The sequence below is a fragment of the Oncorhynchus nerka genome, linkage group LG7 (assembly GCF_034236695.1).
Source record: "Oncorhynchus nerka isolate Pitt River linkage group LG7, Oner_Uvic_2.0, whole genome shotgun sequence".
NCBI classification, from domain to species: domain Eukaryota; kingdom Metazoa; phylum Chordata; class Actinopteri; order Salmoniformes; family Salmonidae; genus Oncorhynchus; species Oncorhynchus nerka.
In genome coordinates, this window is record NC_088402.1 from 82,689,690 (window position 1) to 82,714,320 (window position 24,631).

Genomic DNA, 24,631 nt, shown 5'->3' on the forward strand with positions numbered 1-24,631 from the left:
ACTACTGACTGATGGAGGTGGTAGGGTCTGTTCACACTACTGACTGAGGGAGGCGGAGGTAGGGTCCTTTCACACTACTGACTGAGGGAGGTGGAGATACGGTCCTTTCACACTACTGACTGAGGGAGGTGGTAGGGTCCGTTCACACTACTGACTGAGGGAGGCCGTGGTAGGGTCCGTTCACACTACTGACTGAGGGAGGTGGTAGGGTCCGTTCACACTACTGACTGAGGGAGGCGGAGGTAGGGTCCGTTCACACTACTGACTGAGGGAGGCGGAGGTAGGGTCCGTTCACACTACTGACTGAGGGAGGCAGAGGTAGGGTCCGTTCACACTTCTGACTGAGGGAGGCAGAGGTAGGGTCCGTTCACACTACTGACTGAGGGAGGCAGAGGTAGGGTCCGTTCAAACTACTGACTGAGGGAGGTGGTAGGGTCCGTTCACACTACTGACTGAGGGAGGAGGAGGTAGGGTCCGTTCACACTACTGACTGAGGGAGGTAGTAGGGTCCGTTCACACTACTGACTGAGGGAGGCGGAGGTAGGGTCCGTTCACACTACTGACTGAGGGAGGCGGTAGGGTCCGTTCACACTACTGACTGAGGGAGGCGGAGGTAGGGTCCGTTCACACTACTGACTGAGGGAGGCCGTGGTAGGGTCCGTTCACACTACTGACTGAGGGAGGCCGTGGTAGGGTCCTTTCACACTACTGACTGAGGGAGGTGGAGGTACGGTCCTTTCACACTACTGACTGAGGGAGGTGGAGTTACGGTCCGTTCACACTACTGACTGAGGGAGGCCGTGGTAGGGTCCGTTCACACTACTGACTGAGGGAGGTGGTAGGGTCCGTTCACACTACTGACTGAGGGAGGAGGAGGTAGGGTCCGTTCACACTACTGACTGAGGGAGGTAGTAGGGTCCGTTCACACTACTGACTGAGGGAGGCGGAGGTAGGGTCCGTTCACACTACTGACTGAGGGAGGCGGTAGGGTCCGTTCACACTACTGACTGAGGGAGGAGGAGGTAGGGTCCGTTCACACTACTGACTGAGGGAGACCGTGGTAGGGTCCGTTCACACTACTGACTGAGGGAGGCCGTGGTAGGGTCCTTTCACACTACTGACTGAGGGAGGTGGAGGTACGGTCCTTTCACACTACTGACTGAGGGAGGTGGTAGGGTCCGTTCACACTACTGACTGAGGGAGGCCGTGGTAGGGTCCGTTCACACTACTGACTGAGGGAGGTGGTAGGGTCCGTTCACACTACTGACTGAGGGAGGCAGAGGTAGGGTCCGTTCACACTACTGACTGAGGGAGGTGGTAGGGTCCGTTCACACTACTGACTGAGGGAGGTGGAGGTAGGGTCCGTTCACACTACTGACTGAGGGAGGTAGGGTCCGTTCACACTACTGACTGAGGGAGGTAGGGTCCGTTCACACTACTGACTGAGGGAGGTGGTAGGGTCCGTTCACACTACTGACTGAGGGAGGTGGTAGGGTCCGTTCACACTACTGACTGAGGGAGGCCGTGGTAGGGTCCCGTTCACACTACTGACTGAGGGAGGCGGAGGTAGGGTCCTTTCACAATACTGACTGAGGGAGGCCGTGGTAGGGTCCGCTCACACTGCTGACTGAGGGAGGCGGAGGTAGGGTTCTTTCACACTACTGACTGAGGGAGGTGGTGGTAGGGTTCTTTCACACTACTGACTGAGGGAGGTGGTGGTAGGGTCCGTTCACACTACTGACTGAGGGAGGTAGGGTCCGTTCACACTACTGACTGAGGGAGGCAGAGGTAGGGTCCGTTCACACTACTGACTGAGGGAGGCCGTGGTAGGGTCCTTTCACACTACTGACTGAGGGAGGTGGTAGGGTCCGTTCACACTACTGACTGAGGGAGGCCGTGGTATGGTCCGTTCACACTACTGACTGATGGAGGTGGTAGGGTCTGTTCACACTACTGACTGAGGGAGGCGGAGGTAGGGTCCTTTCACACTACTGACTGAGGGAGGTGGAGATACGGTCCTTTCACACTACTGACTGAGGGAGGTGGTAGGGTCCGTTCACACTACTGACTGAGGGAGGCCGTGGTAGGGTCCGTTCACACTACTGACTGAGGGAGGTGGTAGGGTCCGTTCACACTACTGACTGAGGGAGGCGGAGGTAGGGTCCGTTCACACTACTGACTGAGGGAGGCGGAGGTAGGGTCCGTTCACACTACTGACTGAGGGAGGCAGAGGTAGGGTCCGTTCACACTACTGACTGAGGGAGGCAGAGGTAGGGTCCGTTCACACTACTGACTGAGGGAGGCAGAGGTAGGGTCCGTTCAAACTACTGACTGAGGGAGGTGGTAGGGTCCGTTCACACTACTGACTGAGGGAGGAGGAGGTAGGGTCCGTTCACACTACTGACTGAGGGAGGTAGTAGGGTCCGTTCACACTACTGACTGAGGGAGGCGGAGGTAGGGTCCGTTCACACTACTGACTGAGGGAGGCGGAGGTAGGGTCCGTTCACACTACTGACTGAGGGAGGCGGTAGGGTCCGTTCACACTACTGACTGAGGGAGGCGGAGGTAGGGTCCGTTCACACTACTGACTGAGGGAGGCCGTGGTAGGGTCCGTTCACACTACTGACTGAGGGAGGCCGTGGTAGGGTCCTTTCACACTACTGACTGAGGGAGGTGGAGGTACGGTCCTTTCACACTACTGACTGAGGGAGGTGGAGTTACGGTCCGTTCACACTACTGACTGAGGGAGGCCGTGGTAGGGTCCGTTCACACTACTGACTGAGGGAGGTGGTAGGGTCCGTTCACACTACTGACTGAGGGAGGAGGAGGTAGGGTCCGTTCACACTACTGACTGAGGGAGGTAGTAGGGTCCGTTCACACTACTGACTGAGGGAGGCGGAGGTAGGGTCCGTTCACACTACTGACTGAGGGAGGCGGTAGGGTCCGTTCACACTACTGACTGAGGGAGGAGGAGGTAGGGTCCGTTCACACTACTGACTGAGGGAGGCCGTGGTAGGGTCCGTTCACACTACTGACTGAGGGAGGCCGTGGTAGGGTCCTTTCACACTACTGACTGAGGGAGGTGGAGGCACGGTCCTTTCACACTACTGACTGAGGGAGGTGGTAGGGTCCGTGACTGAGGGAGGCCGTGGTAGGTCCGTTCACACTACTGACTGAGGGAGGTGGTAGGGTCCGTTCACACTACTGACTGAGGGAGGCAGAGGTAGGGTCCGTTCACACTACTGACTGAGGGAGGTGGTAGGGTCCGTTCACACTACTGACTGAGGGAGGCGGAGGTAGGGTCCGTTCACACTACTGACTGAGGGAGGCAGAGGTAGGGTCCGTTCACACTACTGACTGAGGGAGGCGGAGGTAGGGTCCGTTCACACTACTGACTGAGGGAGGTGGTAGGGTCCGTTCACACTACTGACTGAGGGAGGTGGAGGTAGGGTCCGTTCACACTACTGACTGAGGGAGGCGGAGGTAGGGTCCGTTCACACTACTGACTGAGGGAGGCCGTGGTATGGTCCGTTCACACTACTGACTGAGGGAGGTGGTAGGGTCCGTTCACACTACTGACTGAGGGAGGCGGAGGTAGGGTCCGTTCACACTACTGACTGAGGGAGGCCGTGGTAGGGTCCTTTCACACTACTGACTGAGGGAGGTGGTAGGGTCCGTTCACACTACTGACTGAGGGAGGCCGTGGTAGGGTCCGTTCACACTACTGACTGAGGGAGGTGGTAGGGTCCGTTCACACTACTGACTGAGGGAGGCGGAGGTAGGGTCCGTTCACACTACTGACTGAGGGAGGCGGAGGTAGGGTCCGTTCACACTACTGACTGAGGGAGGCAGAGGTAGGGTCCGTTCACACTACTGACTGAGGGAGGCAGAGGTAGGGTCCGTTCACACTACTGACTGAGGGAGGCAGAGGTAGGGTCCGTTCACACTACTGACTGAGGGAGGTGGTAGGGTCCGTTCACACTACTGACTGAGGGAGGAGGAGGTAGGGTCCGTTCACACTACTGACTGAGGGAGGTGGTAGGGTCCGTTCACACTACTTTCAGAGAAAAATAATGCCAGAAAAGAAAACATGATTATAATCAATAATTCTGCCAGCTAGGACCAATGAAATGGCTCTCTCTCTCTGGTGTAGTTTTTTTTATAGAGTGAACGGAGCCTTACTGTGATACTGAGATGTATCATAACCAAAGAAGGCTGTATTACTGTACGAACCTCATGTAGGCTGTGGAAATACTTATTTTTCTGACCTGTGACTATCAACAGAATAACCAAACAGAGCCTTACATTTTACATACCTGATGAAATGGCTACTGTAACTAACAGTAGGGTCAACATACAAGTTAGTGGGACAACGGTCATGAATGACTTTGGAAGTAGGTGTGACTGAACGTAACACACTACCCAAAAGAGCCTTCCATTTCACTTCATCTGCTTTCTCTCTTAACCAAATCATTCCTGAATATTTTGACAAGTCTTTAGATGGAGGTTTGAGGTAATTCAAGGAATGTACACTGAGTGTTCAAAACATTAAGAACCCCTGCACTTTTCATGACAGGTGAATCCAGGTGAAAGTTATGATTCCTTATTGATGTCACTTGTTAAATCCACTTAAAATCAGTGTAGATGAAGGGGAGGAGTCAGGTTAAAGAAGGATTTTTAAGCCTCGAGACAAATGAGACGTGGATTGTCTGTGTGCCATTCAGAGGGTGAATGGGCAAGACAAAATATGTCAGTGCCTTTGAACGGGGTATGGTGGTAGGCCTTAGGCGCACCGGTTTGTGTCAAGAACGGCAATGCTGCTGGGTTTTTCACGCAGTTTCCCGAGTGTATAAAGAATGGTCCACCACCCAAAGGACATCCAGCCAACTTGACACAACTGTGGGAAGCATTGGAGTCAACATGGGCCAGCATCCCTGTGGAACGCTTTAGCCACCTTGTAGAGACCATGCCCCGACCAATTGAGTCGGGTTCTGAGGGAAAGGGGGAGGCGCAACTCAATATTAGGAAGGTGTTCTTAATTAATGTTTTTTTTTTTACACCCAATATATCATATTTTTCTACAAACAATGATACAGCTTGATATGACTTGATGTCAGTAGCTTATGGTATTTTCACCTGTAAATGTGTATGTTTATTTCAGCTACTGATTTGCATTTATGAAAATGTTGCACATAATAAACAGACACCTTATTATTATGCAGAATTTTGAGCTTATACATCATTTATTATTTATGACAGAACTGACGTTTCCTCCCAGAGGGCAAGAGACACACTTTTATCTCGTGAGTATAGAAGAGAGTAGGACAAACCTGTTGTTCTTGAACATTGAGACCATTCTCAAACTCTTCTCAAAACCACAGTGACAGAGTTGATCCAAGCATACAGTGCAATTTTATGAATCAGCTATTGTCATTGGGGACATTTGTTTTGCGTCACCTGTTGTACATTTTAGACGATTCCATTTGTCTTGGTGACATTTTCACCCACCCGGGGAACCAGGCGATGTAAAACGAGCACACCCAATGTATACAGAGACACATTTTTGATCTTTCATTCATTCTGCTTCCTCCCAGCAGTAACAGTCTGTGGGCTATGGAGTGACAGCATGCTCAGAACTGGGACATATACCTGGAGGGAGAGAAACAGGAAACATCAGTCAACAGCCAGTCTAGCGGAGCAACTTAAATTAGGCCCAGATCAGACCAGACCAGACCAGGCTAGGACTGAGTGATACACAGGAATGTGCTGACGTAGATGGAAATATAATTAGTCAGGTTGAGAAAGTTTATAATATTTTGGAGGTTTTTAGTTGATTATCCCAGTAGGATCATTTATTTTGTAAGTCAGTGATTTTCACGAGCTTAGATTTAAGAAGATAGTAAAGAGGTTCTTACCTTCCCTCCTCCCTTCAGGCTGCTCAATGCCTTATAGACGACAGTCTCACAGGAATTTACATTGTCAATCAATCAAACAGTGAAGTCAATAAATTATCATGATTTATTTTGTCACAATCAATCTGGATAGTGATGCTGTAATCAAACAGTGCATTAATCAAGTTCAGAAGTGTTGTTCATAATACTGATTTGTCGCCTGGTAGTTCAGAACGGTTTGTGTTTTAACCAACTCCACTGTGGTCGTTGTCATGCCGAACACGTGCCCAAATGACAAGTTGGCTACGGCACATACAGTAGGATACCATGCCAACTCAAATAGGAGACAAGGGAATATCAGGATTGTGAGAAATGCAGAATATAACGTTTTCTTTCATGCAGTATGACTTAAATAAGCATCTGGAAAGAGTCGAGAGTAGCAAACACAAGGGAACTTTCACACTTTTCTTGTGTCATGCAGTGTGGGGGTTGACCCACTTGTATGTTCCCTCGTAGCGGAATCCCACCCTCCTCACGAGCTCATCCGCTTCATTTGGTCCACGACTGAGGAACAGGGACAGATAGAGGGTGGAGGAGGGACAGGGACAGATAGAGGGTAGAGGAGGAGGAACAGGGACAGATAGAGGGTAGAGGAGGAGGAACAGGGACAGATAGAGGGTAGAGGAGGAGGAACAGTGACAGATAGAGGGTAGAGGAGGAGGAACAGGGACAGATAGAGGGTAGAGGAGGAGGAACAGGGACAGATAGAGGGTAGAGGAGGAGGAACAGGGACAGATAGAGGGTAGAGGAGGAGGGACAGGGACAGAGAGGGTGGAGGAGGAGGAACAGGGACAGATAGAGGGTAGAGGAGGAGGAACAGGGACAGATAGAGGGTGGAGGAGGAACAGGGACAGATAGAGGGTGGAGGAGGGACAAGGACAGATAGAGGGTGGAGGAGGGACAGGGACAGAGAGGGTGGAGGAGGGACAGGGACAGATAGAGGGTGGAGGAGGGACAGGGACAGAGAGGGTGGAGGAGGGACAGGGACAGATAGAGGGTGGAGGAGGGACAGGGACAGAGAGGGTGGAGGAGGGACAGGGACAGAGAGGGTGGAGGAGGGACAGGGACAGAGAGGGTGGAGGAGGACAGGGACAGAGAGGGTGGAGGAGGGACAGGGACAGATAGAGGGTGGAGGAGGGACAAGGACAGATAGAGGGTGGAGGAGGGACAGGGACAGATAGAGGGTAAAGGAGGGACAGGGACAAAGAGGGTGGAGGAGGGACAGGGACAGAGAGGGTGGAGGAGGGACAGGGACAGATAGAGGGTGGAGGAGGGACAAGGACAGATAAGAGGGTGGAGGAGGGACAAGGACAGATAGAGGGTGGAGGAGGGACAAGGACAGATAGAGGGTGGAGGAGGGACAGGGACAGATAGAGGGTAGAGGAGGAGGAACAGGGACAGATAGAGGGTAGAGGAGGAGGAACAGGGACAGATAGAGGGTAGAGGAGGAGGAACAGGGACAGATAGAGGGTAGAGGAGGAGGAACAGTGACAGATAGAGGGTAGAGGAGGAGGAACAGGGACAGATAGAGGGTAGAGGAGGAGGAACAGTGACAGATAGAGGGTAGAGGAGGAGGAACAGGGACAGATAGAGGGTGGAGGAGGAACAGGGACAGATAGAGGGTAGAGGAGGAGGAACAGGGACAGATAGAGGGTAGAGGAGGAGGAACAGGGACAGATAGAGGGTAGAGGAGGAGGAACAGGGACAGATAGAGGGTAGAGGAGGAGGAACAGGGACAGATAGAGGGTAGAGGAGGAGGAACAGGGACAGATAGAGGGTAGAGGAGGAGGAACAGGGACAGATAGAGGGTAGAGGAGGCGGAACAGGGACAGATAGTGGGTAGAGGAGGAGGAACAGGGACAGATAGAGGGTAGAGGAGGAGGAACAGGGACAGATAGAGGGTAGAGGAGGAGGAACAGGGACAGATAGAGGGTGGAGGAGGGACAAGGACAGATAGAGGGTGGAGGAGGGACAGGGACAGATAGAGGGTGGAGGAGGGACAAGGACAGATAGAGGGTAGAGGAGGAGGAACAGGGACAGATAGAGGGTAGAGGAGGAAGAACAGGGACAGATAGAGGGTAGAGGAGGAGGAACAGGGACAGATAGAGGGTGGAGGAGGGTTAGGTGGACATGCGATGTGATGAAAGTAAGGTAGGATTAGTAGTATTACTTACCTTCCATAGGTGTAAGGGATAGGAGGTGTTTTCTCTCCCTCTATGTGATGGAGGAGGGGAGTGAAGATCCTCCAGGCTTCTCGCAGCTCATCACTGGGAGAGGAAAAGGACCAGGAAACAGGAGCAATGTTATGATTTATACCACAGCGTTGGTGAATATTTGTTTCTGATTGGCTAGAAGGCCGTTCTAGAATGGACATTAAAATGTGTTCTTTACTATTGTTTTCTTTGGCAACTGTGGTATAAACGCCTCCGTTGTGTACATTTAACCTTGGAAAAATGAACTGGGCGTTTATCCCTTATATATATTGTCACATAAATCAGGTCTGATAGAAATGTTCCTTCCATACATGAGAGATTATCAGTGTAGATTACAGCCCATAGATATGGGTCAGAAATAGTGTGGTGACAGACAGGGTAAGAGACAGAGGCAGACATGTCAGTGTGCACATCGCCACCCCTCGGAGCCTGGTTCCTCTCTAGTTTTCTTCCTAGGTTCCTGCCTTTCTAGGGAGTTTTTCCTAGCCAACATGCTTCTACATCTGCACTGGGGTTTTAGGCTGGGTTCCTGCAGAAGCACTTTGTGGCAACTGCTGATGTGAAAATTACATTTGAAATGTTAAATTTAAGCGGGTGGGATAGTGGCAGTCAAAGACAGACCTGCGGACAAAGTGCATCGGATTCCCACAGAACACATCCAGAATCAGACGCTCATATGCATCAGGGAGCTTCACGTCCTGTAGCGAGAACACAAGACGAGTTGTTATTTATTCCACACACACACACACACACACACACACATTCAGAAGTTTGGGGTCACTTAGAAATGTCCTTGTTTTTGAAAGAAAAGCACATTTGCTTTCCATTAAAATAACATCAAATTGATCAGAAATGCAGTGTAAACATTGTTAATGTTATAAATGACTATTGTAGCTGGAAACGGATTAATTTTAATGAACTATCTACATAGGCGTACAGAGGCCCATTATCAGCAACCATCACTCCTGTGTTCCAATGGCACGTTGTGTTAGCTAATCGAAGTTTATCATTTTAAAAGGCTAATTGATCATTAGAAAACCCTTTTGCAATTATGTTAGCACAGCTAAAAACTGTTGTTCTGATTAAAGAAGCAATTAAACGGGCCTTCTTTAGGCTAGTTGAGCATTTGTGGGTTCGATTACAGGCTCAAAATGGCCAGAAACAAAGACCTTTCTTCTGAAACTCGTCAGTCTATTCTTGTTCTGAGGAATGAAGGCTATTCCATGCAAGACATTACCAAGAAACTGAAGATCTCGTACAACACTGTGTTACTCCCTTCACAGAACAGCTAGCAAACTGGCTCTAACCAGAATAGAAAGAGGAGAGGGAGGCCCCGGTGCACAACTGTGCAAGAGGACAAGTACATTAGAGTGTCAAGTTTGAGAAACATACACCTCACAAGTCCTCAACTGGCAGCTTCATTAAATAGTACCCGCAAAACACCAGTCTCAACGTCAACAGTGAAGAGGCGACTCTGGGATGCTGGCCTTCTAAGCAGAGTTCCTCTGTCCAGTGTCTGTGTTCTTTTGCCCATCTTAATCTTTTATTTTTATTGGCCAGTCTGAGATGTGACTTTTTCTTTGCATCCCTCTTCACTGTTGACGTTGAGACTGGTGTTTTGCGGGTACTATTTAATGAAGCTGCCAGTTGAGGACATGTGAGGCATCTGGTTCTTACAAGAAAGTTGTGAAGAGAAAGTCTATTTCTCACAGGAAAGGTATTTGTTTCTGGCCATTTTGAGCCTGTAATCAAATCCAGAAATGCTGATGCTCCAGATATTCAACTAGTGTAAAGGCCAGTTTTATTGCTTCTTTAATCAGAACAAAAAAGGGCTTTTCTTTCAGAAACAAGACATTTCTAAGTGACTCTAAACTTTTGAATGGTAGTGTACACACATATATACACACATTATATACATACTTACATACATATACATGTGTGTGTGTGTATCTTACCTTGTATCTGCTCCTGTAGGTAAGGTCCAGTTCAGTCTCCTCAGGGCTGAAGTAGGCTCCAGGCTTCTTGGTCATCATCTTGAGGTAGATGGCCTCATCAGGCTGTACCCTCACCACCAGCTCATTCCTCTGGCACTGCTCATTAAAGATGTCCCCTGGAACATCCGTGAACTGGAGACGCACTTCCGCCTTACGCTCGTTGAGTGCCTTACCGCAACGCAGGACGAACGGAACACCTACGGGGTGAGGGATGGGTGGATGGATGAGGGGAGAGAGGGATGGGTGGGTGGATGGGAGAGCGACAAAGAATAGAGAGAGTGTGTATGAGAAGGGAGGAGAGAGAGAGCGTAGATGAGAAGGGAGGAGAGAGAGAGGGTAGATGAGAAGGGAGGAGAGAGAGAGCATAGATGAAGGGAGGAGAGAGAGAGCGTAGATGAGAAGGGAGGAGAGAGAGAGGGTAGATGAGAAGGGAGGAGAGCGAGAGGGTAGATGAGAAGGGAGGAGAGAGAGAGGGTCGATGAGAAGGGAGGAGAGAGAGAGGGTAGATGAGAAGGGAGGAGAGAGAGAGGGTCGATGAGAAGGGAGGAGAGAGAGAGGGTAGATGAGAAGGAGAGGCGAGAAGGAGTGTGTGAGAAGGAGAGAGAGGTGATGAGAAGGGAGGAGAGAGTGTGTATGAGAAGGGAGGAGAGAGAGAGCGTAGATGAGAAGGGAGGAGAGAGAGGGTAGATGAGAAGGGAGGAGAGAGAGAGCGTAGATGAGAAGGGAGGAGAGAGAGTGTGTATGAGAAGGGAGGAGAGAGAGAGTGTGTATGAGAAGGGAGGAGAGAGAGAGGGTAGATGAGAAGGGAGGAGAGAGAGAGCGTATGAGAAGGGAGGAGAGAGAGTGTGTATGAGAAGGGAGGAGAGAGAGAGTGTATGAGAAGGGAGGAGAGAGAGAGCGTAGATGAGAAGGGAGGAGAGAGAGCGTAGATGAGAAGGGAGGAGAGAGAGAGGGTAGATGAGAAGGGAGGAGAGAGAGAGCGTAAATGAAGGGAGGAGAGCGAGTATGTATGAGAAGGGAGGAGAGAGAGTGTGTATGAGAAGGGAGGAGAGAGAGAGCGTAGATGAGAAGGGAGGAGAGAGAGAGCGTAGATGAGAAGGGAGGAGAGAGAGAGGGTAGATGAGAAGGGAGGAGAGAGAGGGTAGATGAGAAGGGAGGAGAGAGAGAGGTAGATGAGAAGGGAGGAGAGAGAGAGGGTAGATGAGAAGAGGAGAGAGAGGTAAATGAGAGGGAGGAGAGAGAGTATGATGAGAAGGGAGGAGAGAGAGAGAGGTGTGATGAGAAGGGAGGAGAGAGAGAGCGTAGATGAGAAGGGAGGAGAGAGAGAGTAGATGAGAAGGGAGGAGAAGAGAAGGAGGAGAGAGAGAGGTAGATGAGAGAGAGAGGAGGAGAGAGAGAGGTAGATGAGAAGGGAGGAGAGAGATGAGAAGGGAGGAGAGAGAGGGTAGATGAGAAGGGGAGGAGAGAGAGCGTAGATGAGAGGAGGAGAGATGAAGGGAGAGAGAGGGTAGATGAGAAGGGGAGAGAGAGTAGATGAGAAGGGTAGAGAGGTAGATGAGAAGGGAGGAGAGAGAGAGGTGTAGATGAGAAGGGAGGAGAGAGAGAGGGTAGATGAGAAGGGAGGAGAGAGAGAGGGTAGATGAGAAGGGAGGAGAGAGAGAGCGTAGATGAGGGAGGAGGCGAGTATGTATGAGAAGGGAGGAGAGAGAGGTGATGAAGAGAGAGGAGAGAAGGGAGGAGAGAGAGAGCGTAGATGAGAAGGGAGGAGAGAGAGGGTAGATGAGAAGGGAGGAGAGAGAGGGTAGATGAGAAGGGAGGAGAGAGAGAGCGATGAGATGAGAAGGGAGGAGAAGGGAGGAGAGGTAGATGATGAAAGGGAGGAGAGAGAGCGTAGATGAGAAGGGAGGAGAGAGAGGGTGTATGAGAAGGGAGGAGGGAGAAGGAGGAGAGAGAGAGTGAGAAGGGAGGAGAGAGAGTGTGTATGAAGGAGGAGAGAGGAGCGTATGAGAAGGGAGGAGAGAGAGAGAGAAGGGAGGAGAGAGAGTGTAGATGAGAAGGGAGGAGAGAGAGAGGGTAGATGAGAAGGGAGGAGAGAGATGAGAGAGGGAGATGAGGGAGGAGAGAAGTAGATGAGAAGGGGAGAGAGAGTATGTAGATGAGAAGGGAGAGAGAGGAGGAGCGTAGATGAGAAGGGGAGGAGAGAGAGAGCGTAGATGAGAAGGGGAGGAGAGAGATGAGAGGGAGAGGGTAGATGAGAAGGGAGGAGAGAGAGGGTAGATGAAGGGAGGAGAGAGAGGGTAGATGAGAAGGGAGGAGAGAGAGAGGTAGATGAGATAGAGAAGGGAGGAGAGAGAGGGTAGATGATGAGAAGGGAGGAGAGAGCGTAGATGAGAGAGAGAGGTAGATGAGAAGGGAGGAGAGAGAGGGTAGATGAGAAGGGAGGAGAGAGAGAGGTAGATGAGAAGGGAGGAGAGAGAGAGGTAGATGAGAAGGGGAGGAGAGAGGGTAGATGAGAAGGGAGATGAGAGCGTAGATGAAGAAGGAGGAGAGAGTAGAAGGGAGGAGAGAGAGTGTGTGAGAAGGGAGGAGAGAGAGAGATGAGAAGGGAGGAGTAGAGAGGGTATGAAGGAGGAGGAGAGAGAGAGAAGGTAGAGAGAGGGATGAGGAGGAGAGAGAGGGTAGATGAGAGATGAGAAGGGGTAGATGAGAAGGAGGAGAGAGAGGGTAGATGAGAAGGAGGAGAGAGAGGTAGATGAGAAGGGGAGAGAGAGAGATGAGAAGGGAGGAGAGAGAGTAGATGAGATGAGAAGATGGGAGATGAGAAGGGAGGAGAGCGAGATGAGAAGGGAGGAGAGAGAGAGAGCGTAGATGAGAAGGGAGAGAGAGAGAGAAGGGAGGTAGATGAGAAGGAGGAGAGAGAGAGAGGGATGAGAAGGGAGGAGAGAGAGAGGGTAGATGAGAAGGGAGGAGAGAGAGAGGGTAGATGAGAAGGGAGGAGAGAGAGAGGGTAGATGAGAAGGGAGGAGAGCGAGTGTGTATGAGAAGGGAGGAGAGAGAGTGTGTATGAGAGTAATGATCGACGTTCCTGTGCAGCTGGAGTCAAACAAGAGGAGTTGGGAAGTAACAGAATAACTAGATAAGAGAGGGAGAGTTCAGGATTGTGAGGAATGCATAGTATCAGGCTGACAATATGAGCAGATGAGTCTGGAAGATACGTCGAAATCTGTCAACATGTCTAGATAAAGGACATAGGAGGAAAAGAGTTTGCCAGAATCCAAGATGGCCGTCGGTCCTCACCATCCCATCTCTCATTCTGTACGTAGAGCACAGAGGTGGCGAAGGTAGGCGTCTGGGAGCCGTTGGGCACGGTGGGGTCATCTAGGTAACCCAGTCTGGCATGGCCCTCCCCCTCAGGGTCCCCTATGTACTGACCCAGCACCACATCAGACCGAGGCACTGGAGCGATGCATTTCAACACCTTCACCTAGGATTCACACACACACATTTAGAAGACAGAGGGAATGGTCATATAGTTTTATGTCACAAGTGTAAAAAGTGTGCCCAGAGTTTGTCCTGGTCAGCATGTCCATGGGAAAACTCCTGACCCTAAGTGGAACACTGATCAAAGTCGAACACTGGTTGGTGATGCACCTTCTCATCTCTCACGTCATCAGGGCTGGTGGAGGCAGGCTTCTCCATGGCAACCAGAGAGAGCATCTGGAGGAGGTGGTTCTGCATGACATCACTAAAGCAGGAAATATCACAAACCCATGGAACTGAACAACTCAATTATTTGTCACATGCTTTGCAAATTACAGGTGTAGACTTAGAATACAATTCTTACTTATGGGCCCTTCCCACAATGCAACAAGAAAGAGAAATAATAGAAAAAGCTATATTCCACTACATTGCCATAGAATAAGAGAACCACATGAACATCTGAAAACAGTTGATCAAAGTTTTCCAGTGATTTATACTTTGGCATGACATGCCAGCCTGTTGCAAATGCCGCTCTTCCTCACCGGATGATGCCAAAGTCATCAAAGTATCCTCCGCGTCCCTGTGTACCGAATGGTTCTTTAAAGGTTAGAACCACACAGGCCACGCTGTTCCTGTTCCAGATAGGACCAAAGATACGGTTCCCAAACCTGATGGACAGACAGAGGACAGGATCAAAACACAATGGTAAACAGTAAGAACATAGCAAGCCAAGGTTCTTTCAGTTTCCACAGGGATCACACACTCATACCTAACCTGTATGAACACACTTCAAAGTAAATCGCTTTGGACAAAAGCATCGGCTTCATTTTGATTGATACTGTACAGTACTTCATGAACAAGGAAGATTTCAAATCTGTAAATGTACTGTCTCCTGGGATCAGGACTCAATCTGTACCTGAGGACGATGAGGTTCTAACACCATCTCTGTACCTGAGGACGATGAGGTTCTAACACCATCTCTGTACCTGAGGACCATGAGGTTCTAACACCATCTCTGTACCTGAGGACAATGAGGTTCTAACACCATCTCTGTACCTGAGGACAATGAGGTTCTAACACCATCTCTGTACCTGAGGACAATGAGGTTCTAACACCATCTCTGTACCTGAGGACAATGAGGTTCTAACACCATCTATGTACCTGAGGACAATGAGGTTCTAACTAACACCACCTGAGGACAATGAGGTTCTAACACCATCTATGTACCTGAGGACAATGAGGTTCTAACACCATCTCTGTACCTGAGGACTATGAGGATCTAACACCATCTCTGTACCTGTGGACTATGAGGTTCTAACACCATCTCTGTACCTGAGGACCATGAGGTTCTATCACCATCTCTGTACCTGAGGACCATGAGGTTCTAACACCATCTCTGTACCTGAGGACCATGAGGTTCTGCACCATCTCCTTGCCCAGGTAGTGGTCTATGCGGTAGATCTGGTCTTCTCTGAACAGGGAGGAGAAGTGGGACGACAGCTCCTGAGAACTCTGCAAGTCACGACCAAATGGCTTCTCCACGATCACCCTGCTCCAACCTCTAACACACAGAGACAGAGACCACTTTACAGTTTGGTACAGGGATGTGTGAGTGTGTTTGCGCATGTGTGTTTATGGGTTTTCTATCCTTGCGGGTACCAGAAATTCAGACTAGTGGGAACATTACCCAATTCCCCACAAGGAAGAAGGCTATTTTAGGCAGGGGCGCAACTTTCACTGGGGACTGGGGGGCATTCTGAAATTGTATTCCCCCCCAGTTTTATAATTAAAATGTGATACAAAAAGAAGAAAAATGGTGCTTTAGTACAATGCGGATGCCTCAGAGCGGTAGGGTAGGCTGTTGTGAGTGAACAGTCGGCTGGATTTAGGACCGCGCAGACGCCACAGATGGGGCTGACAGGCTGTGTGAAGGCAAAGGTTCTGGAAGGCTGGCTGGAACAGCACGGGAGAGTTGAGCATAGTTCAGTGTGTACATGTTGTGCTCTTTAACCGAGTTGTAAAAGAAAGCAGAACAGAAACGGGCTACTCTTTAGTAGACTGATGTAGTTGGCAAGATAACTGCTGTTTAACTTAATGGTGGGGGGGGACCAATATTTATTCGCAGTGCTGAGCTAGTATTGTGACTGAATTGTTAACTTTAGCTAATGTTTTATCCCCTCTCGGCCGAGGTGAATTGAACAAGCTACGCTAGTGAGCAGCTACCACAGTCAGTTCAGCTCTAGTCTCTAGTTATCTGTCAGATAGTGATATGAGGTGGCTATTAGTACTATCTGACAGCAGTTGTTTGTATGGACACCTTTTGTAGCCATTGTTTTGTCCCATTTCAACAGAGGTAAATGAACTTGGTAAATCAACTTTCGTCAGTTGATGTACAGTTGGCAAGACAGCTGCCAAAAGTTGGCCAGCGATAGCTATTCTTTTTTGCCTCAATCACACTAGACCTGAATCAAATGATGAAACCATCGACCAAACAATAGAAGATTGATATTGTGTTGTTTTTTCAGTACAATGTGAGTTTTTATTAGCCAGTATGGCAATGTAACGTTATTGATTTGTTTCCCTTGCTAAGTCCCTACTTTTCACACTGACACAGTATTACAGCTATAACATTCCAGGCTTCACTGTCATTGTGCACAGTAGAGGTCTGCACAGGACCGATTTCTTCATCCCACTCCTGCCAGCACCTGCAGCTTTTCATACCGCACCTGCTGGCTTTCTGTCTGACTCCCACAAGAACTGATCACAAAACCCAACCACAGTTCCGCAAAGTTTGTTTCTAGGCGTATGTGACGCAGCTCACTTGGTCCCAGAAATGTTGAGCACTATAGGCAATATCAAATGTGCAAAAATAACTTTAGAAATAGGTTAAATTACCAGAGATTCTGACATGGCCCTTATATTAGACTATATGTATTACTGGGCTAGATCAGCCAATATGCTAGATGTAGATTGAAGAGAGCAGAGTTGGAGAGACTTTTACTTTCTCTTGTGCCATTTTTATAGCCTACGTTTGGGAGTGGAAGGGTTTTCAGACAGAGAAATATGGGTGATCAATATTTAGGCCTTTGTAGGCAATGTAGTAAACTATAGACTGATCATAGGCCTATTTAGGAAGTATATTTCCTTGGAAAGAACTGCCCTGTGCTTCTGCACCCATGCACAGGCTGTAGCCTGCTCTACTCTTTAATTGAGACCACACATGCACCTAATCGCACAAGTATAGCTACTGAATTTGCAGCAGCAAGAATGATGACAGCGACACTTAACGTTTTGCATAAGCCTATAGGACCTTTTAGGAAGACAATTTGCAGGCAGAGACAAATAAATGGGTAATCAATTATTGAAAATGGAAAAGGCATAATGCTTACTCCCCATTGCAGCCTAGCCTATGTGCATTGTGCCTTTTCAGTGATGACTACATTTTTTGATTGCACTTCGACTCGTTGGTTGAGCACCCTCCACGTCTTTCCATTATCAATACTTATTTACAGACTGTAGTCAACTACAGTCTAATCGTATTTAAGTTAACTGCCACGTGATTCTCCACCCATGTAGGCAGCCTTCTCTAATTCAGTGAGACCACACATACTAGGCGCAGTTGAACTCTCACGCCCAACTAGGAGAGGGAGGCTACTGAAGTTGAAGCAGTATGTGAATAATGCGAAGACAATATGTGCGTACAATAGTTAGGCTAACACATACAAAGCAGAAAGAGGACAGTTTCCAAATCATCTGTGGGACAACAAAAATACTATATTTTCATCCAAAAGTCGTCTGACCGTCTGCTCCCGCCCACAGACCGTGCTGCAATGATCTGGACCTGCAGGCATCCAGCAGGACTGTATACAGTCAGTACACAACACTATACTTTCTGGTTCTGTGTGTTCATGTACATTTAAGGCGTATGTGTTTTTTTGTTCCAAAACCTTGCCTTGGGAACAACATTGTTTTAAAAGAGGGAGCTGGGAATTAACTTGTGTTGGGAGAGAGTTGAGTTATTCACTAGACTGGTGGGGTTCGGGCTTGCAAGCGGCTCGGGCTGGCTGGTCGGTCTGGCTGAAATGTTATATAGAGGATGTCTTATTAAAAACAATCAAGTCTGTCTTTTTTCAAGAGTTGTTCATTTGTTACGCTATTAGTTAAAAGAGCAACACAATATTATTATTATTATTATTATTGAATGACCTTTGATCTAGTTCAGTCTTATGAAACACTTAAACATATTTAATAATGATCTCTTACATAGCTTGATGACTGTGGATATTTTTGCTTACTTTTTTGTTCTAAATAGAGATGGCATATTGGATTTGGTAAAAATGCAGGAAATTCGCATTCGATGCCTAAGCCAGACCACTCGCCAGGTTATGTCCCCCCACTTCTAAAACCAAAGTGGCACCCCTTATTTTAGGCTTAGGGGTTACAGTTAGGTGTTAGGGTTATTGGATTGGGGTTCGGTTAAGGGGGTTCGGTTAATGGTTAGGGAAAATAGTAAAATGATAGAAAAACAAATCTGTGTGGGTTCATGCATATGCTTGAGTGATCTGACAAGTGTGTTTGAGATACTGACTTGCGGCACATGCAGTGGGCTCTGATGTTCTTGCTAACATGATGGTAGACGCTGGGGGGCAGTGCCAGGTAGAAGACACAGTTAGCATGGTCAGCCCCCCTGCTGGTGGTCAGGGAGCTCAGGTGGGCATTCAGCTCAGAGAAGGAGTCCTCCTCATCATACCTGCCGCTCAGGTAAGAGTTCCTACTGAAGAACGCAGCGAGGCGCTCACTCTCACCATCACCAACCTGAGAAAACACACGTACACACATGAATGATTACAACAGAATACCTATCCATAGTCTTTTCATTGTAATGAGTATGAACATGTACATCTAGGTCAACCACATGTCCTGGATTGCACGGGACAGTCGTGCATTTTGCAACTGTGTCACCCTTCCCACAAAGAAACAATCATGTCCTGCATTTTTATCAACATTTGATCAGCGCCACTAATTTAGGAAAAAAAGGTTGATTTCAGTCAGACATTCCAACCTGTCTCTTGCAGAAAAACAGTCCCCCTCTGTCTCAGTAGGTGTAGACCATGTATCTGATGCAGTCTGGACAGTGAAACAGCGCCCCCTCTGTCTCAGTAGGTGTAGACCATGTATCTGATGCTGTCTGGACAGTGAAACAGTGCCCCTCTGTCTCAGTAGGTGTAGACCATGTATCTGATGCAGTCTGGACAGTGAAACAGTGCCCCTCTGTCTCAGTAGGTGTAGACCATGTATCTGATGCAGTCTGGACAGTGAAACAGTGCCCCTCTGTCTCAGTAGGTGTAGACCATGAAACAGCGCCCCTCTGTCTCATCTGATGCAGTCTGGACAGTGAAACAGCGCCCCCTCTGTCTCAGTAGGTGTAGACCATGTATCTGATGCTGTCTGGACAGTGAAACAGCGCCCCATCTGTCTCAGTAGGTGTAGACCATGTATCTGATGCAGTCTGGACAGTGAAACTGCGTCCCCTCTGTCTGAGTATGTATAGACCATGTATCTGATGTTGTCTGGACAGTGAAACAGCCCCCCTCTGTCTCAGTATGTATAGACCATGTATCTGATGCTGTCCGGACAGTGAAACAGCGCCCCATCTGTCTCAGTAGGTGTAGACCATGTATCTGATGTTGTCTGGACAGTGAAACAGCCCCCCTCTGTCTCAGTATGTATAGACCATGTATCTGATGCTATCCTGACAGTGAAACAGCGCCCCCTCTGTCTCAGTAGGCGTAGACCATGTATCTGATGCAGTCTGGACAGTGAAACAGCGCCCCCTCTGTCTCAGTAGGTGTAGACCATGTATCTGATGCAGTCTGGACAGTGAAACAGCGCCCCCTCTGTCTCAGTAGGTGTAGACCATGTATCTGATGTTGTCTGGACCAAGGGGGGGGGCTCACTCTCGCCAAAATCTGCCCAGAATAAGCCCAATACGATTCTATGGGAATAATATGTAGACCTAAGCTTGTCGCCTGCCTTCCTGCCTTTGGGACAAAGACTCCATTGTTAGGGCGGAGTCATGAGCGTCTCATCATTATGTACAGATCTCTGGTTTCCTCGCGAATTAGGAAGGAAAGTTGTGGGGTGCGCAGTTCACTGTTAGGATGCTGTATTGCCCTAAAGTAAATTGATGTTTTGCCAAAATTATATAATTACTCCTTCCTAAATAAATGTCTAATAATAATTATAAATACTTCACCAGGGAGCATTACATAGCCACAGAGGAACATTAGCTTATTATTATTTTATTGTTTAAAGCTTATTGTTTTCAATCAGAAGTGTGTAGGCCTAAGCCCATTTGGGTAGTGCACCTGGTAATAGGTCTAGTTGATGGAGTTGCAGCCGTCAGTGAAAAGCATATAAATGTGTTAAGATAGTGTCTTGAGTATTTTTTTTTTAACTAGGCAAGTCAGTTAAGAACAAATTCTTATATACAATGACGACCTACCCGTCATTGTGTGTGGAAAATATATGGTGTGTCTCTCTCCAGAATGCATGTATCATGTATATACATGACCAAAAGTATGTAGACACCTACTCGTCAAACATCTCATTCCAAAATCATGGGCATTAATATGGAGTTGGTCTCCCCTTTGCTGCTATAACAGCCTCCACTCTTCTGGTAAGGACTTCCACTAGATTTTGGAACATTGCTGCAGGGACTTGCTTCCATTCAGCAAGGTTGGGCACTGATGTTGGACGATTAGGCCTGGCTCGCAGTCAGTGTTCCAATTCATCCCAAAGGCATTCGATGGGGTTGAGGTCAGGGCTCTGTGTAGGCCAGTCAAGTCCACCAATCTCAACAAACCGTTTCTGTATGGACCTCGCTTTGTGCACAGGGGGCCATTGTCATACTGAAACAGGAAAGACCATTATTCCTCCTACATATAGTGTACTCTATCTACTGCATCTTACCTATGCCATGCGGCCATCACTCATTCATATATTTTTATGTACATATTCTTATTCATTTCTTTACACTTGTGTGTATAAGGTAGTTGTTGTGAAATTGTTAGGTTAGATTACTTGTTAGATATTACTGCATGGTCGGAACTAGAAGCACAAGCATTTCGCTACCCTCGCATTAACATCTGCTAACCATGTGTATGTGACAAATAAAATTTGATTTCACCAAACTTTACAGTTGGCACTATGCATTCGGGCAGGTAGCGTTCTCCTGAAATCTGCCAAACCCAGATTAGTCTGTCGTACTGCCAGATGGTGAAGTGTGATTCATCACTCCAGAGAACATGTTTCCACTGCTCCAGAGTTCAATGGCGGCAAGCTTTACACCCCTTCAGCCGACACTTGACATTGTGATCTTAGACTTGTGTGCGGCTGCTTTGTAAACCCATTTCATGAAGCTCCCACAAACAATTATCGTGCTGACGTTGCTTCCAGAGGCAGTTTGGAACTCGGTAGTGAGTGTAGCAACCAAGGGAAAATTATTTTTATGCTCTACATGCTTCAGCACTTGGAAGTCCATGTTTATCAGCTTGTGTGGCCTACCACTTCACAGCTGAGCCGCTGTTGCTCCTAGATGTTTCCACTTCACAATAGCAGCACATACAGTTGCCCGGGGCAGCTCTAGCAAGTCTGACATTTGATGAACTGACTTGTTGGAAAGGTGCCCCGTTGAATGTCACTGAACTCTTTAGTAGGGCCAGTCTACTGCCAATGTTTGTCAATGGAGATTTTAAATGTGGTCACCCTATGTACATCCCGCAAAACCTCACTGACAAACCAGTGTCATAAAAGAGGGAATCCAGTCAAGGCAGTTTCACATGGGATTTTCAATGGTGAAGCTACCAAAAGCTAAACGGCTTTGATCAAAAGAAGTTAGCAGAACCGAGTTGCCTGCACTCAGCCTACACTAAGACTCCTTACCTTCATATGTGGCAGACATGCTGTCCTGATGTCATCCATAGTCAGCTTGGAGCGAGCAAAGCCCACAAAGTGTGTCTCTTCTGGGAGAAGCTCATCTCTGAACAGCCACCTACAAGAGGCAGACTGAACAATGAGATGCAGTATAAAGGGACGGAGACAAAGACAGGACACTCTGTCAGCTCCCTGGAGACATGATGACCTAGAACACTGGTCAAGGAGCTGACCCCCCCCGCCCCTAAACTCCTAGCATAATTGGTAGAAACTGGAGATGACAAACCTGAACCTGTTTACGGACAGTCATTCTGATGATTCAGGGACTGTGGAGATCGACAGGCACATAATCTGACAACAGAAAACAGGAAACTCACTCACCATAATGTAGGATAAATCTTCTTATTGGCAAGATCTCCCTGAATGGATAGATAAAAATGTTAAATAAAGTATTTGAGAGACTAAAATGTGCCTAGAATCTTATGGTTGATTAGTCTTGTTTTTATTTGTTTCCTGTTTCTATGAACACATGGTACAGTACAAGGCAGTTCAACTTCCAACCTACACAGTAACAATCTACTGTCCCCAAGTCCAGAACAGACTATGGGAGGCGCACAGTACCACATAGAGCCATGACTACATGGAACTCTATTCCACATCAGGTAACTGATGCAAGCAGTAGAATCAGATTTTTAAAAACTTTTTTTAAACACACCTTATGGATCAGCAGGGACTGTTAAGCAACACAAACATAGGCTCAGACACATGCATACACACACGATAACATACGCACTACGCACACACACGATAACATACGCACTATACACACACACACATGGATTTTGTGTTGTAGATATGTGGTAGTGGAGTAGGGGCCTGAGGACACACACGTGTTGTGAAATCTGTTATGAAGGTTTAAACACAACATTGAAAAAAGGGAAGACAAACACTGCAGCACAGCCATTCTGAAAAGTAACTTTTTAACACACTCAAATGTAGCGAAGGGGGATAGTGATTTGTGGTAGACAGATAGTTAACTCACGGAAGTGGACAAACATTTTAAGTCCTAAACTCATCTCTCTCTTTCAGAGCTAGATAAAGAAAAGCCAGATGCAGCACATTTCAGTCAGTGTGTGAGCCCTCTCCTCTCTTCCCCCAGTCTCTCTCACATGCATACCACACACACACCACACGCACACCACACACACACCACACGCACACCACACACACACCACACCTCTCATCAGTCAGTCAGTCACACACACACTTACTTAGTTGACCCCATGTTTGGACTTCGAACCAGATGGAACTCTAGATATAGAGAGTCATATACTAGTTGGGCAATTAGAACAAGCAAGACTCTATGTTTCTGTAACAACTCACACAGCAGCCTAGTCGGTAGCGTAACTACTGAGTCGTTAGGTCATGTGGTTGATCTTAATGCAAATCTCACAAGGAACCCACTCGTATCCCACAGTGGAAGCAGTGCAACACGTCAGTAACTTCCTTTTAAATACTGTGGAACTATGGCTATTGGCTGTGTTCCAACAATCACACTCGAACACTTCCAGCACTGAAGCAGTATTCTGGTAGCATACAGTCTGACACGTGGTGTTCTAGTATGCACATTGGACTGTCAATGTGCTCTATGTAGCCCATGTCTCTGCCCTTGTAGAACAGAACTGAACAGAAAATACCTCAGGGAAAAGGTTCACTGTTTCCATAAAATGAACACATGCATAGAGGGACAACTACTACTTAGACCGAGTGCCCGTCTGTTTGTGCTATCATACCAACTCCTTGTCACTCAATGTCATGCCAAACATGAAAGGAAGAGCACAAACAGGGTAACTATTACTCACTGAGGCTCCCAGTATGATGAAGATGTGGAAGTCAGATGAATGGGACAGCTCTCTTCTCAGCTGACCCAATACCTCAGAGTGGGTGAGACACTCAGGAACACCACTCTTCTCCATCTCTATACTGTATGTCAAGCTTGGTTCCCTCTGCTGCTGAAAGACAGCAAGAGACATACAACAATACCAACAGGAAGATGTTGGACTCAAGTCTTTGTGTGTGATCTTACTCTCCGTGTCGTGTTGTCTCATTCACTCACAAAGGGTCCAGGTCCAGCTCTCTCCTGGCTCAGTCAGTAACATAACAGTGGAGTGTGTGTGTGTGTGAGGTAGGTTCAAATTGTAACTGTCATCGTTGCATAGCAGAAATATTCACCAAGGCATTGCTGCCACCTATTGTTGCAAAGGAAGAATGTCTCAATGTGATATGGATAGGGGTACGGTGATTAGGCATCAGGATATATGATAAACAGAGTATGATGATTGTATACAAGTGTGAACAAATAAAGTGAGTGTGAGTTGGAGTGTCAATGTGAGTGAGTGTGTAGAGTCCTGATGAGTGTGTAGAGTCCTGATGAGTGTGTAGAGCACTGATGAGTGTGTAGAGCCCTGATGAGTGTGTAGAGCCCTGATGTGTGTAGAGCCCTGATGAGTGTGTAGAGCCCTGATGAGTATGTAGAGCCCTGATGAATGTGCATAGTCAGTGCAAAAATAAATGGGTAGATGCAAGGCATGAAAGACAACGCTCCACATTCCAACAGACCAGGGCCTGATTTCCCGATAGCGATCGGATTTAGGCTTAAGAGTGTTTTAACGTTACACCTTTCTTACAAAGGCCCGAAGATGTAAAATGTGTTTCCCAAAACACCACGCAGAGAGAACGTTCGCTAAGTGCATTGTTGATGTCAATACTGATAGGATCCAAAGGCAGCACTGCTCTCGGATCAGCTTTCTCCATTCAAATCTGACCTTAACATTAGAATTATGCCACAATACTGATGACGGATCAGCTCCTAGAAAGATATCACCCATGGCTGCAAATAGAGGCGTTTTATTATATTGCTCACCCTACAATAAAGCACTAAATCAAGATTTGGGGAAACATTGCGCACGTTAGGATACACATGAAATACTGAGTATACGCAACATTGATACCTGCTCTTTCCATGACAGACTGATCAGGTGAAAGCTATGATCCCTTA

General features: G+C 47.9%; 1 protein-coding gene across 4 annotated transcripts; it reads right to left on the reverse strand.

Annotated features, from left to right (window-relative positions):
• Nucleotides 1–5,088: 5,088 nt before the first annotated feature.
• Nucleotides 5,089–23,775, reverse strand: LOC115132516 (glucose-6-phosphate 1-dehydrogenase-like). 4 transcript variants are annotated; one of them, XM_029665249.2, is made up of 13 exons: nucleotides 23,690–23,775; nucleotides 23,436–23,582; nucleotides 21,955–21,992; nucleotides 21,583–21,691; nucleotides 18,227–18,453; nucleotides 15,041–15,199; nucleotides 14,181–14,306; nucleotides 13,810–13,903; nucleotides 13,456–13,642; nucleotides 10,120–10,355; nucleotides 8,786–8,862; nucleotides 8,126–8,218; nucleotides 5,089–6,455 (listed from the first exon to the last, which is right to left on the reverse strand). In XM_029665249.2, the coding sequence occupies exons 2-13, from the start codon at nucleotides 23,547–23,549 to the stop codon at nucleotides 6,365–6,367; spliced, it is 1,551 nt and encodes a 516-aa protein (XP_029521109.1). In that variant the 5' UTR covers nucleotides 23,550–23,582; nucleotides 23,690–23,775; the 3' UTR covers nucleotides 5,089–6,364. The 4 variants fall into 4 exon arrangements, with proteins under 4 accessions (XP_029521109.1, XP_029521110.1, XP_029521107.1 ...); XM_029665250.2 differs by having other exon boundaries at nucleotides 23,436–23,585; nucleotides 23,690–23,769; XM_029665247.2 differs by lacking the exon at nucleotides 23,690–23,775 and having other exon boundaries at nucleotides 5,089–5,649; nucleotides 6,390–6,455; nucleotides 23,436–23,683.
• Between the last annotated feature and the right edge of the window lie 856 nt (nucleotides 23,776–24,631).

Coding starts and splice junctions, on each gene's coding strand:
- LOC115132516 (XM_029665246.2), bottom strand. CDS start 23,681: ATGAGACAACACGACACGGAGAGTAAGATCACACACAAAGACTTGAGT. Junction 8,219..8,785: donor CCGATGCACTTTGTCCGCAG/GTCTGTCTTTGA, acceptor TTCCTCTCCCAG/TGATGAGCTGCGAGAAGCCT. Junction 6,456..8,125: donor ATCCCTTACACCTATGGAAG/GTAAGTAATACT, acceptor CCTGTTCCTCAG/TCGTGGACCAAATGAAGCGG.